Genomic DNA, 15,950 nt, shown 5'->3' with positions numbered 1-15,950 from the left:
ATGTTTAAAACTCAAATATTCTGTATTAATTTCAGATCAGTTCAATGAGTATCCTGAAGATTAGAATAGAACCAAAAGAGCAAAGTATTATTTATTTCTGCAATTATAAGAAAAAATTACAGCTTTTCTTCATCAGAAACTGGGTTTTCTCTACTTTGTAATGCAAGTACCTGATTTAAGGCTTGGTTGGTGAGGCATCTACTTCAAAGCCGGCTATCTTGACTAAACACAATGCCAGCCCCACAACTAGATAAAGAGCCAGAATGCCTCCCACTGAAGCTCTTGTGTTTAGAGATTTTGGTTAACTTTGATAACTGACCATTTGGATCACTTGACTTTTACTCTTCTCATACTTTATATTCCCACTCTTATGTTTTAAATTCACCAGTAAAAAGTGAGTCCTCAAAACCTTTCCCAGGTGGCGGTAGTGGCAAAGAACCCGCCTGCCAATGCAGGAGATACAAGAGATGTGGGTTTGATCCCTGGGTTGGGAAGATCCCCTGGAGAAGGGAATGGCAACCCACTCCATTATTCTTGGGATTCCCTGGACAAAGATTTGAAAAATAAAAAATAATCAGAAGATTACATGATGACCATATAATTAAAGAGAAGCAGAGTGTCTTGGGATGTAATTCATTCATGTTATGATAGGGCCTGATAGCTCAGCTGGTAAAGAATCTGCATGCAATGCAAGAGACCATGGTTTGATTCCTAGGTTGGGAAGATCCTCTGGAGAAGGGATAGGCTACCCATTCCAGTATTCTGGTGGCTCAGCTGGTAAAGAATCCTCCTGCAATATGGGAGACCCGAGTTTGATCCCTGGGTTGGAAAGATCCCCTGGAGAAGGGAACGGCTACCCACCTCAGTCTTCTGGCCTGAAGAAAACTATATAATCCATGGGGTCACAGATAGTTGGACACGACTGAGTGACTTTCACTTTTCAAAACCCGAGTGCCCCTCCACCCTCAACCCCAGGCTTATGTGCACTTTTTCTCACTCCCTCTACAATAACCTCGCTGTGTGGCCCCAGGTGCGCCATGTAATTTCCAGGTCCTAGAAGTAATAAATCTTTCTCCCTTCAAAGGTTTCCAGTGGTTACTGCTGAAGGACATCTGTAATCATAATAAGAATTAAGGATTAGTCCAGCCACAACACTGGTTATTGATAGGTGGTGACTGGCATATAAAACAGTTGGCATAGTCAGCAGAACTGCATGATTACCACTGCAGTAAATCAAAGGGAATGCCTGTTAGCTGCAGCTTGCTTACTACCACTTAACTCAGGTGAGTAACACCATTTGGGAAAACAGTACCACTTGCTGAGGGTCTGACTTGCTGCAACGTGCTTTTACATAGTGCCTATCATGTGTTGCCTGAGGCATCCAACCCAAAAGGTCAAAGATGCCATAATCCAGCAATCTCAGAGAAGTGTGATCAAGGCCATATGGTCTAATGAGATGATGAGACCACTAATTATAAAGACCTTAATTGACTATTAATGTGTGTGAGGGTCCTCCATACCTCAAGGCCAAGAAGAGCCAAGGAGTGCAAACTGGATAGCGAGACTATCACCACTACCCGAGGAAAGGCTCCGGCTAAAGGCACAAGAAGATTCCCTTAGGTGAGGAGGAGAGACCACCACATGCAACCACGGAGTCAGTGGGTTGTGCCTAGACTACGAGTTCTAACCTAAAAGAGTAAAATAGCCTCACAATTGAAACCTATGGCACCACCAGAGAAGACTATGGACCCCATGTCACTACTTCACTCACTACCATTGCTCTTTGTCCCCTAAGCCAATGGGACATTGAGTCCAATCCCTGGTATAAAGCTGCCAAAAAATGAATGGACAAATTAAAAAATTCTAAACCTCTGGTGCCAGTGCCTCCTAGGAACCCCGAGGAGGTACACTAGCTCTTTGATAAACACAAAACCTCCTGGCTGCTTCCTGGGCATTTTTCAATGTCATGCATGCTAATATGCTAAGAATTGTATATTACATTTCAGATGCCTGGAAGCTTTTCACAAGAGCCTGAGCATATGATGCTAACAGAGGCAGACCACCATTCTGGAATGCTCCCTTGGGACACCCTGGAAAGGAAAGCAGCCACCTACAAAGGGGCTCACAGTGTTGTCATCTAAAATTTTCCAGTAACAACACATAAGATTAAGGTAAAAGGAAAAAAAAAAAAAACAAGAAGTTGAAACTGAGATCAAAAACTACTCCTTAACTGACAGAGGATAAGATGGTTGGATGGCATCACTGACACAACAGACATGAGTCTGAGCAAAGTGTGGGAAATAGTGAAGGACAGGGAAGCCTGGCGTGTTGCAGTCCATGGGGTGGCAAAGAGTTGGACAAGACTGAGCGACTGAACAGGAAGAACAATAGTCTAATACAGATCCTGACCCACTTTACACTTTCTCTTGCACAAGGCAGAACTAGGAAACATGCCTCATGAGGCTTCCCTGCTGCCAAATCAAAAGCTGACAGGGTCATCAAGGCTGTGAGTGAGGAAAGAAAGGGACACAAGAAAGCAAAAGGCCCCCAGACCCACTGATATTCATTACCAGGGCACTGCCTCCCCTCACTTGGGTATTTAATGCCTGACCCTATGCCAACTTTTCCATCATAGTGATCCCTGCTAAGGCTCACTGTGAATGGAAAATATTAAGATGAGGCCCATCTCCTGATGCACAAAATTGGCATGGTCCAATGGGTTTACCATGTCCATGACCAAAGTAACCAAATTGATTGCCTCTTCATTTTTAACCCTGGATAAGCCCCATTTGACCCTGAGTCCAGAGAATTATTTTTACAGGACACTCACCCTAAGTACAAGGTAGCCCTACTACCTTTTGTTGGGATACGAAAACCATCCAAAAGGCACTAAAAATCCTAGGAGGAAACTTACATTCTTCCTCTGTCCCTGAAGATATAAATCTCATCATGTCTTTGAAACAAATATCCAAGAAGGTAACTAAAACTCTGACCACAATCACCAGAGACTGAAGGAAAAAGTGGGAGGGAAAGAGGGCTTTTAAAATATAAACTGTTGTAAAATCTCTCTTACTGAAAATCTAGTCCACACCCTCCTGAAGATAACTTGCCAAGGACAAATACAAATCTTAGAAGTCTTCTCCACAAATGCTAGTAAAAAGCTCTAGTCACAGGAGAAGGTAACCTTAACTTGTTCCATCTGCCAGACACAATCTGGAATCAAAGGTAATCTACAAAATAGTAAGTTGTATACTGTTGTACCTGATTCACAGGGAAAATTTTGGAATGGAAACTATAGGGTGGTTCTGTCTGGCTGCACATTTCTGTATGCCTATGGATATATGTTACAAGCAAGTGACTTTTTCTCTCTCTCTCTCTGGATAGTATTGACAAAATTAATTTGTAAAAAGCTGTATTTAATTGGCTTAAAAATAAATACTATGAATTAAGTATTCTGAAACTCAGTAATACATGAACTAATCCAACATTTTTCAATTCCATGTGATCTGGGATAATCTTCTATAAATAAAAGGTAGTTTAAGTTTGTTAGTTCAATTAAAAGTCATGTCTCAAATTTATCAATATCAGATACAGTACAGACATGCAGCTTTTATTCTTCTTGGGTTTACTATTCAAATAATTTCATGTTATCTAGGTTACAAAATTTGTCAGTAAGAAAAACTACTTGGGATGATGACCAATTTTGCCTAATGTCTCATGAGACTTTCATGAGTAATCTAAACATAATTGTTAAGAACAAGCGATTTAAAGAGATGTAAGCAGAATAAGAGTTTAGGTGAACTTTTCAGCAATAGCTTTGTTGTTGTTGTTCAGTCATGTCCAACTCTTTGCAACCCTATGGACTGCAGCACACCAGGCCTCCCTGTCCTTCACCATCTTCTGGAGCCTGCTCAAACTCATGTCCATCAAGCCAGTGATACCATCCAACCATCTCATCCTCTGTCGTCCCCTTCTCCTCCTGCCTTTAATCTTTCCCAGCATCAGGGTCTTTTCCAGTGAGTCAATTCTTCACATCAGATGGTCAAAGTATTGGAGCTTCAGCATCAGTCCTTCCAATGAGTATTCAGGATTGAGTTCCTTTACAATTGACTGGTTTGATCTCCTTGCAGTCCAAAGGACTCTCAAGAGTCTTCTCCAGCACTACAGATCAAAAGCATCAATTCTTCAGCACTCAGCCTTCTCTATGGTCCAACTCTCACATCCATACATATTTTATGGAATGTGTTCTTAAAAATAGTTTCCCAAATCTCTTTGGTGACTTGAAACTTCAGAGTTCTGCTAAGTTAAATGCTGGAAAATTTACTGACTATCTGGGTCATTTCCAAATAAGGTAAAACACTAATACTGAACATCGGTTTATCCACTTTGAGCTTTCCATTACAAAGGGGCTAATGATAAATTTGGTTCTCCTTGGTAAACTTGTTGTACCACACTGAAAAATTATACTATAAGGAAGCATGTGCTTCTAGAAATTATGAAATTTATTCATAAATTTGCCAATATGAAGAATTCTGATATAGCAGGCAGTTTACAGTTGCTTGCTTCTCAGTTTTCACTAGAAAGTAAAGTTTCTAAGGGTTAAGAATTCTGATTAATATATGTAATTTAAACTAGTGAAAATAACAGAGGAACTGTCTCTGAATGCAAGGAAAGTTGGATGTGTTTTGGAATAAGAGAAGTATGAGGTTGTTGATATTCAGTCGCTAAGTCCTGTCCAACTCTTTGCAACTCCATGGAATGCAGCATCCCATGCTTCCCTGTCCTTCACAGGGAAGGGAAGTTTGCTCAAACTCATGTCCATTGAGTCGGTGATGTCATCCAACCATCTCATCCTGTCACCCCCTTGTTAAGAGAATTTTAAGTAATTTTGTCCTAAAGTAAAGCTGGTTATTTTAGAAGAGGAAAGAGGGAAATAAAGAACAAAATGATATAGAAAAGACAGCAAGGTGGAAAGATACAGAATGAGGATTTTACCTTGTACTGGCAGGCTGGCTAAAATTCAACTGTTATCCTAAGGGTCTTTTTTCCCCAACAAACTTTATTATCAATGATATGTTTATGCAATATTTTTCATCTCCTAAAAGGACAGTTTTCCTGCAGTGTTTGTCTGCTGCTGATAGAGAAAGAAACTGCAAAAGGTTTTCGTTTACCCTCTAAGTAATCTGGCTAGAAAAGCAAAGATTTTGTATTTTATCAAAATAATTTCCTGTATTTCATGCTGTCTTTAAGTGATTAAGTGAAACTCGCTCAGACATATCCAACTCTTTGTGACCCCATGGACTGTAGCCTACAAGCCCCTCTGTCCATGGAATTCTCCAGGTCAAGAATACTGGAATGGGTGCCATTTCCTTCTCCAGGGGATCTTTCTGACCCAGGGTTTGAACCCAGGTCTCCTGCATTATAGGTGGACTCTTTACCATCTGAGTCACCAGGGAAGTCCCATGCTACCTTAATCAGGTATTTGATTACTTAAGAAAAATGAGTCTTCTCAATAGGAAGAGTTAAGATTTGCTCATAACAATGTAAGTATATACATTTGCCTTTAAGATCATCTGTCACTTTGGTTAGGTAGATAATTAAGTATTATTTCATAATGATCTGTGATCCTATTTAGTCAAGTGTCTAAAATCTTTTTAATATTGTTAAACAAACTTCCCCAAATCAAATTCTAAATGAAGTGTTTTTGATCTAGAAGTAACTTTTGGATTTTTCAAAAGGGCCCTGGAACATCTCAAAAGATACGTTTTCTCTCCTTATAAAAAGAGAGACATTAAACTAATTAGGCTTATCTGATACATTAAACGTCAGATAAGAAATAATGCTAAACCTTCTTTATCAATATCCTTATTTGGATATGTATTATTAACATAAGTGTTCCAGAAATAATACGAAATTTCCTAAAACTCTGATATGTAATATTATTCATTGTAATTCCAGCTATCATCTTAAAATGTTGTGTGTCACAACATTTTGTGTTGTGTCACACACATTATTATGTCACAATAACCAAATTCCCCTGTCAACTGCATTACACTGAACTCTCATCATATCTTTAACCACTGGCATTTTTCAAGTCTTTTCTCAATTACAGGCAGTTATTATTTTACTCTGATGCTTTTGCAAAGGTGCTTCATGGAAAGGGCTCTGACAAATACAAGTTTCTGATAATTTTCACATCCTACCACTGAACGGGGTAAGCATTTATAGAACTCTAAGGGAAAAACAGATTCATAACACTGTTAACCAAAGATCGATATCAAGAATTATACAGGACTTAATGAATTCATGAAGGATGATCACAACTTTTATGAATTTTCGCTTGAAACACTGCTAGTTCTTCAATATTTTGCTTTTCAGACTTACAGAAACTTTTCCTTCTACACTAGCAATAACTCAACAATTTGGTAAAGCATACCTCTGTAAACAAACATGAAACAACTATTTTTTCTCCTAACCTGATCCCTCCAGAATTTGGAAACTCTCTGGGTATCCTTATTTTCATGGCAATATAGTTACCTGGATAAGTTCAGTAAAAATCTGTTCTTGTAACAGGACACAATCGAAAACACTGGTTATACTGCCAAAGCTTTGACTGGAATGTCTCCCTTTGACAGAACAATGTATAGACTCTGATATGACCAGACAACTTTAGGGAACTAAGGGTGTTAATTTTATGAAGCCAATAAAACTGTGGAAAAATCAAGCTGCTACCTTGCTTACAGGGTTCCTGGCAGTTACCAGGTAAGTAAGGAAGGTCACTTCCTGGCAGGCCCAGAAACGTCAAGATATTTTGGGAACCTCAAGAAGAGAGGAATTCACCCAAATCTACAGGTACTGCAGGCAAAATGTGATGGTGAGTCCTTGGCTTGGCTTCTTAGCCTCCAGAGGCTTTTAAACATTCTATCTGAGATTCCTTATGAAAAGTTCTGGCAAAACAGACATGCTGCTGCTAAGTCACTTTAGTCATGTCCAACTCTGTGCAACCCCACAGACGGCAGCCCACTAGGCTCCTCTGTCCCTGGGATTCTCCAGGCAAGAATACTGGAGTGGGTTGCCATTTCCTTCTCCAATGCATGAAAGTGAAAAGTGAAAGTGAAGTCACTCAGTCGTGCCCGACTCTTAGCGACCCCATGGACTGCAGCCTACCAGGCTCCTCCGCCCATGGGATTTCCCAGGCAAGAGTACTGGAGTGGTTGCCATTGCCTTCTCCAAAACAGACATAAAGGAGCCTAAATGACCAATCACTATTCTTCCTCCACTATATAAATAACCAGGTCAAGTTTAACAAAACTAGATTTACTGTGCAAACATACTAGTCTTACTTTGATTATCTCTGATAGGAATGAGGGCAACAGTAAAAAGAAAAATTACATTTCAATGGAAAATTACAGTACACCCTTGTAGATATCAGATTCTAGTCCTCTTAATTGTCTTTGAGGTTTTTTCCCCTACCTCTAAACTGGACTGGATACTGAATTTTCATTTCCTCCAACATCTAGCTAAAATTCTCCAAATTAATGTTTCAAATTTTTCTCCCATCCTTACTTGGAATTATTGAGAACTAAAACTGCTCCTTCTCCAAATTCATATAAGATAGATTAGGACAACTTGATGTAAAATTCAGAGAAATAACCACAACAGCTCATATATGGACAACCTTCATGTTTATTGCTAGATGGGCCAATCAGAAAAATCACCAGATCCATTCAAACTACAAACCAGGAAAATCTATCAGATGGCCTCCACTTTGTCCACTTCAAAGATGACTATCTCCAATAAACACAATGCCAGATCCACAACTAGATAAAAAGCCACCCTTCATCTCCAAGCTCCTTTGTTTCAGAGATCTTGATTGATTTTGATAACTGACGATTTGAGCCACTTTTGTTTTCTCATGCTTTAAATTCCCACTCTCAATGTTTTAAATTCACCAATAAAGAGTGAGCTTTTGAAACCCCAGGCCTCTACCTTAAACTCCAATAAAAACAGAACCCCAAGCCCTCAAGCTTTTTTTCTACTGGCAACCTTGCTGTGTGGCCCCAGGTGTGTCATGTAATTTCCAGGTCCTGTAAGTAATAAACCTTTTTTTTTTTTTTTTTTTCAAAGTTTCCTGATGGTTATTGCTGAAGGGTGTCTTGCAACCATAATAAGAACCACAAGGGCTGCTCCAGCCACAACATTGGTTACTGACAGGCAGAGATCAGCACACAAAATAAGCAGAAACTTTCTTACCCTGGAGGCATCTGACAAGAACAGCACATGTAAAAAGCTTGAATGACAGCACTTAGCCGGTTAGCTGTCATAGAAATAACATCCTGACAGTCTGCACTGGCTTCCTGTTTCCCTCCAAGAGCATCTGGTTTAGATTCCCCTGTGCCAGTGGACAGATTTTCATAGCTCTCAGGTCCTGGAGGTTCAAATGGAGGAATGGAAGTACCATCTTGATCTTGGCCTTTTTGTTTCAGCAAAATAGAAGTGATATCCGTTGAGTCCTTTTTGTTTTTCATCAATTCTGTAGCTATTAAAACTAGCCATTCATCTAATGAGTGCCAAAGCAATTCAAGAGGCTAAGAAAAAGAGAAAAGTGTTTTTTTTTTAATCCATCATTCTTAAACTGCAGGAAAAAAAAGAAACCCACTCAGACAAATATTATAAGAGAGAATATTTACTCTAGATACTTCTATTTTCCCAAGTTTATGTGACTGCAATGCCTAAAGATAAGTAAGAAAAATATAAATGTCATATAATTACTTCATTTATAGCAAAAGCTTATTTTGCATTTATTTATTCCTTGGAATAAAAAAAGGAAAACTAAACTCTAACAGAAAAGTTTATAAGCAATCTTCCTTCTTTTAAAAATTTTCAATTATTTACTTTCAAAACCATTATTACTTTTATGAGTACATTTCCCTAAAATCTTTACTGTATTAGTATTGTCAACTGTTTTTAATTACGTTGCTTTTCAATTTAAAAAATAAGTATTCATAAAAAACTTAATAAACAACTTGGTTTACTGCCTTTTTCTTTACACGTAATCTCTGAGATTTTGAAAATTTACAACAAGAAATTTTAGATATCATGGCATTTACAAGTACACATACACACAGAGGCATACCCAATCACACACAACTCATCTCTAATAATAGTAATTACCAAATATTGCCTAGCAAATCCATAATTCAAAGTAAAGATTAACAGCTTAATAAAAAATAAAATGGGAGTAAAGTTTATTATTTCTACACTATATAAAATATTCCTTTTGAGAATAATGAAATGTTTTTTGTAAATTAAGAGCAAATGAAAATTTATCTTTAAAATACCATGTGATCACAAATGCTACAACAGGACTAAGGAATGGAGAAGATGAAATACATACAACATCTATAGTAAATAGTAGTTTTTAACAGAAGGAGAAATATAAATGCCCAACTACCATTGAAAGACATGCTGCTGGGGATCTAATGTACAGCATGGTCACTATAGTTATTAACACTGTATTGTACAATTAAAAGCTGCTATGAGAGTAAAGCTTTAATGTTCTCAGCACAACAAGAGCAACAAAGTAGTGATTCTGTGAGGTGAAGGATGTGTTAACTAACCTTACTGTAGTAAAGACTTTGCAATACATACTTATATGAAATCATAACACTATACCGTGAAGTTACTCAACATTTTATATAACAATTATAGCTCAATAAAACTCGGAGGAAAAAAAGACCTGCTAGAACATTTTAAAACCCAAATAAAAATGAACAGTAAAGGCACAGGCGGGCAGGGGAGATAGCAGTTTAATAGTCTTCCATTCCCACACTATTCTCAATATTTCTAATGAGAGTCTTTCTACAAATGAATATAAAAATTAATCTTACTTTTTGATTCTTATATGATCACAGAATGCTACAAACCAGACATCTGCTTCTGAAAAACCCACCCTTAACTATTTCAAGTAGAAGATTCTTATTTTTTTAAAGCCAGTATTGTAAAGAGATTACACAACGATATTTAGAACTTTCTAAAGTTCTGTTCTCTCAAGAAATTCTTTCTAATTATTATCTAATAAATCCCACTATTACCTTCAGCCTATCTTCAGATTCCCAGAACATTCTCTTTTTGAGAATATTCTATTTATTGAATCTGCAAACACTTAAATCACCCTTAAGTTTTCACTTAAATATTAAACCAAAAAGCAAGAAGGAAAAAACCCTTCCACCATCAACAAAAAAACAGTTCATTCATTCAACATATATTTAATTAATACAGCCTAGGTAAACAGGTTCACAAAGTAAGAAGCTAATTTCTGAGAAACATTTTCTGAGGTTGAAATGAGCACCCTTCTCTCCCACAAACAAGGCTTTTCCAAGGTTAGGCACAGTAGTTGGGTGCCTAACTTCTTAAAGGATGGCTGAACTGCTTAAGAGAAGGACAAGATGCACCAGCAGCCATCAACACTGACACAGTACCTTCACTGAAAATGTCTTAATTTTAATCATGATCCAGATTTGGGTCTATAGTTTCTCTTCATGTGAAAAACATTAGCCCTGCTATAAAACATGAAAAAGAATTTTTTATGTCAGCAAAACTATTTTAGCTTTACATCAAAAAAATAAATGCCCTCCAAAGAAAGAACAGGTGGTGATGAAAAACTGCTTCAAAGAAAAGGAATAAATGGCCTCTAACTGAGAGTTGACAAAACTCAGAAAATCCCCACACTGGATGGAAATGAAGGCTAAGGCAGGAAGCGATACCTACTGCTCACGTGCGGATGAGAGCACTGAGCCTGAACTGCAACCATCCTATTTTCAAAAGCTGACAACCTGAAAAAATTAAAGGTGAAGTTTGAATAATTCCAGAAATAATATCCAAAAAAGCTGATCTGTGTAAAAATGACAGTGACAAGAACGATACTGAGAAAAGCTAGAAAGAGTTTTCAATAAAGCAGCACAGCTAAGAATTAAAAGAGAATGAGGAAAAGAAGCAGAAAAGTAGTCAGTTATCTTAGGCCTTTCTTTATTTTCTCTTTTTCTCACTGTATATTTCCTCATTCATATGTGCACTAAAAAGAAATCTCAACCTTAAAGCATTTTTACCTAGGGAGTTGTCCCTTTGAAGACTTGTTCAGAAGATTCACTCCTCAATAACAAAAAGAATGCTGTGAAAATAACTTTAATTTCTAACTGGAGTAGCAGTCACAGACAAAAAATATTAAAATAAATTTTAAAAATTAAAAATAAATAATTGCAAACCATATCTATTCATAAATAATACTGATAAAAGCACTAGATACATAGAACCATACATATCAAATGTTATAGAAAAATGAGTCAATGGCTATGGAAAATATTAGGCTTCTTGGCACTATGGAAATACTACTTCATTTCTTGAGTTGATTTTCACCACAGAACTATATTCTACCTATAACATCAATGATTTAACAATCATACATGATTTTCAAAACATTTCAAATTAACAAGTCAAAGCTGTAACATAAAAATCCCAAACTTGTTGGACAATTAAAAAAACTTCACTATTCATGTGCCAAATTAGATACAAATTTGATAGGGAAGCATTATTAACTTAAATTCATCAATAGTATTTTGAAATTATGTTGATTAGTCTATTCTCACCTCATAATGTCAAATGCCATAATCCAAAAGATAAGATCTTAAAAGTTTCTCAATCTTTCTCAGCTTCCAAATTTCTCCAATTATAATTCTATGAAACCATTAATAGTCACAGTTTACTGCTCACAAAAAAAGAATGTATCAGGATTCAAGAAGCCTAAACTGTTTTCCTCATGCTCACCCTGCTTCAATAACCAGAACTACCTTCTCCTTCAGATGTTTCAAAGTTTGCAAGGCTCTAGATAAAAATCTCTTAACACTGAAAGAATGGCTAAGTGTTAAGATTAACTTAAAGTACTTCTAAGATAAATCAGAAAACTAGTAACAGGATGTTAAACAATTTCACCTACTAAAAACACATGGCCTATAAACCCACTCATTCTTAATGGAAAACCCATTAGCTAATCCCAGCAATAAAGTGACATGTTAGAGTACCTAGTTAATGAAACAGAAAGTAGGGAGCAACAGCTACCTTAGACAAAATGTGGTAAAAATTAAAATGGTATTTCCAATCTTACACTGTAGCAACTCAGCAGATGGTTCAGATTTTTATAACTTCAATCATCCCACAACGAACAGAAGACATTAAATACATGGATCACAATGTAGTTTCTATTTTTTATCCTTATAAGTGGGAGGGCAGATCATTTTGCCATCCTCCAAAGAGTCCACACAATTAATTGATAAAATTAGATAGAAAGAAACTAATTCCTTAAAAGCAACACTTGCTAATGTTAAAAAAAAAAAAAAAAAAACTGATTGAGTTTTGTAACAAAAATGTTTTACCAAAGAGAAAGGTCAAAATTTTTAAGAGAAAATAAGTGGTCAGAAACAAAAGCAATTGTCAATGACACAGAAAAAAAAAATTCCTCAAGAAGAGAAATAAAGACACCAACAAATGAAATAAAATATAAGTAAAGAACTTTATATTAGGTTGATGAAAATGTAATTGTGATTTTGGACCATGAATTTTAAATCATTATAACTAGGCTCAAACACATCTTTATTAATCAAAATAGGAACCACTACAATCAACACATTTTTGCCAACGAGAAATAAGTTTTTTTTTACTCCTATAGTGTAAAATCCCATGCTTCAGGTTTAGATGAACTCTTGAAAAGTATTTGCTGTCTCCAGCTGGTTGTGGAAGTGTTTTCCCTACAAAAGTTGTTGAGATGCTTCAAGTGGCAGTTGGCTGGCGAGAAGTCAGGTGAACACAGCAGATGAGGTAAAACTTCATAGCCCAATTTGTTCAACTTTTGAAGTGTTGGCTGTGCAACATGTGGTTGGGCACTGTCATGGAGAAGAACTGTAACCATTCTATTGACCAATACAGGCTGCAGGCATTGCAGCTTTTGGTGGATCTCATCGATTTGCTAAGCATACTTCTCAGATGTAATGGTTTCACCAGTATTCATAAAGCTGTAGTGGATCAGACCAGCAGCAAACTACCAAACAGTGACCATGACTTATTTTGGGTGCAAATTTCTCTTTGGGAAGTGCCTTGGAGCTTCTTCTCGGTCCAACCACTGAGCTGATCATCTTCAGTTGTCATATAAAATCCATTTTTCATCACATGTCATGATTAGATCAAGAAGGTGGCTCAGAGGTTAAAGCATCTGCCTCCAATGCGGGAGACCCGGGTTTGATCCCTGGGTCGGGAAGATTCCCTGGAGAAGGAAATGGCAATCCACTCCAGTATTTTTGCCTGGAGAATCCCATGGACAGAGAAGCCTAGTAGGTTACAGTCCACGGGGTCACAAAGAGTTGGACACGACTGAGCGACTTCACCTTTACCTAAGAGAAGACAACACTTCAAAATGACGATTTTTTTGATTTTTGGTCAGCTCATAAGGCACCCACTTATTGAGCTCTTTCATCTTTACAATTTGCTTCAAATGCTGAATGACTATAGAACGGCTGACACTGAGTCCTTTGGCAGTTTTTTGTGTGGTTTTAAGTGGACCAGCTTTGATGACTGCTCTCAATTGGTCATTGTCAACTTCTGATGACCAATCACTACACTCCTCATCTTCAAGGCTCTCATCTCCTTTGCAAAACTTCTTGAACCACCGCTGCACTGTACATTCATTAGCAGTTCCTGGGCTAAATGTATGGTTGATGTTACAAGTTGTCTCTGCTGCTTTGTAACCCATTTTGAACTCAAATTTTAAAAACTGCTTGAATTTTACTTTTTAACATAATTTCTATAGTCTAAAATAAATATAAACAGCAACTAACGTCATTAGCAAAAAAATAAAGTGAGAAATGTGCATTAAAATCATCTGTAACATAACCATATTTATTTAAGAAACTATTCCAGTACCATATGGCAAAGTGCAACCATTTAAAACCACAATTACTTTTGCACCAAACTAATATATTATATACTTCATTGATATATAACAATGAAAACAAAGAGTCTGGATCCCATAAGAGAAATGCTAAAATAAACACTGATATCTTTTTCTACTATGTTTTATCTGTACTGACTGGCTGGGTAGAAAAATAACATTTAAATCAAGTACTAAATGCCTATAAAGAGGTTACTTATTAGCACATAATTATTTTCTGATATCATTAGCAACAGGCGGCAAAATTGAAATCATAACAAAACAAAGACAATAATAAATATAATCTATACTTAGTTTCTCTATAGTGACTGTATCTATATTTGGTTTGATTGTTTACCCATCATTACAGATGAATAGAAGAACAAGTAGAAAAATCAATCGGGGGTAGATTCAGTAACTAACAGCATGAGTCATATTTAGAAACATATTAAGAACAACTTCTTGTAATGTGAATGTCTGAGCAGTAAAACCCATTTAAAACAGCACTAACAAAACAGATCAATAATTCAGATTCAAATTTTACAAAGACAGGAAATTATCACTTCTAACCAGTATTAAAGAAAGTGGTACACTGAAAAGCTAAAATCTGAATTACAAGATGCACATCTTCCTTCTTCCAGGAGATGGCACAATGAGGGAAAAAAAGGAAGGGGAAAAAGACACAGCCAGAGCTGACGCAATACAAAATACATTAAGAAAATATCTCAATGTTTCTTAACTTGAAGTTATCCCAGGAATTGCTAGTAAACCCAATAAATTAAAGTAAACTTACTTTAAAAAACATACACACACACACACAACACACAAGATAATAAAACCATATAAAACAGGATGTTTTCTCTCTTTCTGAATAAGAAATATTTTTTTTTTTTAAATCGTGATGGCTACATTTAAGACCTATAATCAGATTTTTTTCAGTTCAGTTCAGTTCAGTTCAGTCGCTCAGTCATGTCCGACTCTTTGCGACCCCATGAATTGCAGCACTCCAGGCCTCCCCGTCCATCACCAACTCTGGGAGTTTTTTTTAAGCAGATTTAATTAGATTTAAACATTATATATCATTACTCTTAGAATAAAAGACTAGCGGAATTAAAATTTCACTTGTAGGAGAAACATAGAAAGCTCACCAACTGACTTGCTGCTAATTAAACAGAAGAAAGGAGAAAGGTCTTAGTTTAAAAAGTGTCAGTCACAGGTATAAACCAAAGTTACATCCTGTTCAAGAGGTTTCTGATTAATGAATGTTCGCTTTTGTCAAATTCATCTCTTTTACATCTATCTTCCTAATAACATCATATACTTTTCTGACCTTGAACACCTGGCTCCTTGGAGTTTTATTCCCATTGTAGCCCATATCAATTCCATTACTGGGAGAGGATGGACCAATTCGAAAGACATGACAAAATATCCTCACAATCCTTAAAAGGCTCTTCATTTGAGCATCGTAATTACTAGATATGCTGAAAATAAAAATTAAAATATGAACAGATTAGGTGGAATAAAACAAATTCATCTTACAAATACTTATTTTAAAACATTTTTATTACGCTTACCATCTGTTTGATAATTTAATGAGTAAAATTTCTTTCCTATCATGATATGGGATGGAGTGTTTTGTTTACCAGAAAGTTAGCAAATACACATCATTTGGATTGCATATGAATGAGTTATTAGCTTTTAAGCAACTAGAATATACCAGTGATCAAAGTATAAAATATGAAGAAAATCACCACTTAATTATAAATTAAGCTGATTCTTTAGAACTCTTGAGAACATTTAACTGAGAACCAATAGTAGAAATGTTGATTATAATATTAGGCCAACCTACAAGTCAATGGTAGAGGTTGAACTTTGTTATTCTATTCATAACCCCATTTTCCCTAGCCCATCCCAGAATAGAAACCAAATGTTCACATACAGAACATATACAAATTAAATAATCTTAAAAGTTACT

The 15,950-nt window shown here is 36.4% G+C and overlaps 1 protein-coding gene across 4 annotated transcripts in view; it reads right to left on the bottom strand.

Moving 5' to 3' along the window:
* The window catches only part of HACE1 (HECT domain and ankyrin repeat containing E3 ubiquitin protein ligase 1), a 101,480-nt gene that overhangs the window by 37,714 nt on the left and 47,816 nt on the right, over positions 1-15,950 (bottom strand). For all 4 annotated transcript variants that reach the window (XM_040239114.1, XM_040239116.1, XM_040239115.1 and 1 more), the window contains 2 exons: positions 15,306-15,456; positions 8,254-8,588 (listed from right to left, as the gene is read on the bottom strand). In XM_040239114.1, coding sequence (XP_040095048.1) covers positions 8,254-8,588; positions 15,306-15,456 — 486 coding nt within the window. The remainder of the gene's footprint in view (positions 1-8,253; positions 8,589-15,305; positions 15,457-15,950) is intronic.

This window comes from Oryx dammah, unplaced genomic scaffold (genome assembly GCF_014754425.2).
Source record: "Oryx dammah isolate SB20612 unplaced genomic scaffold, SCBI_Odam_1.1 HiC_scaffold_4, whole genome shotgun sequence".
Classification (NCBI taxonomy): Eukaryota; Metazoa; Chordata; class Mammalia; order Artiodactyla; family Bovidae; genus Oryx; species Oryx dammah.
The sequence above is the reverse complement of the archived record's forward strand: the minus strand, read 5'-3'. Positions and strand labels throughout refer to the sequence as shown.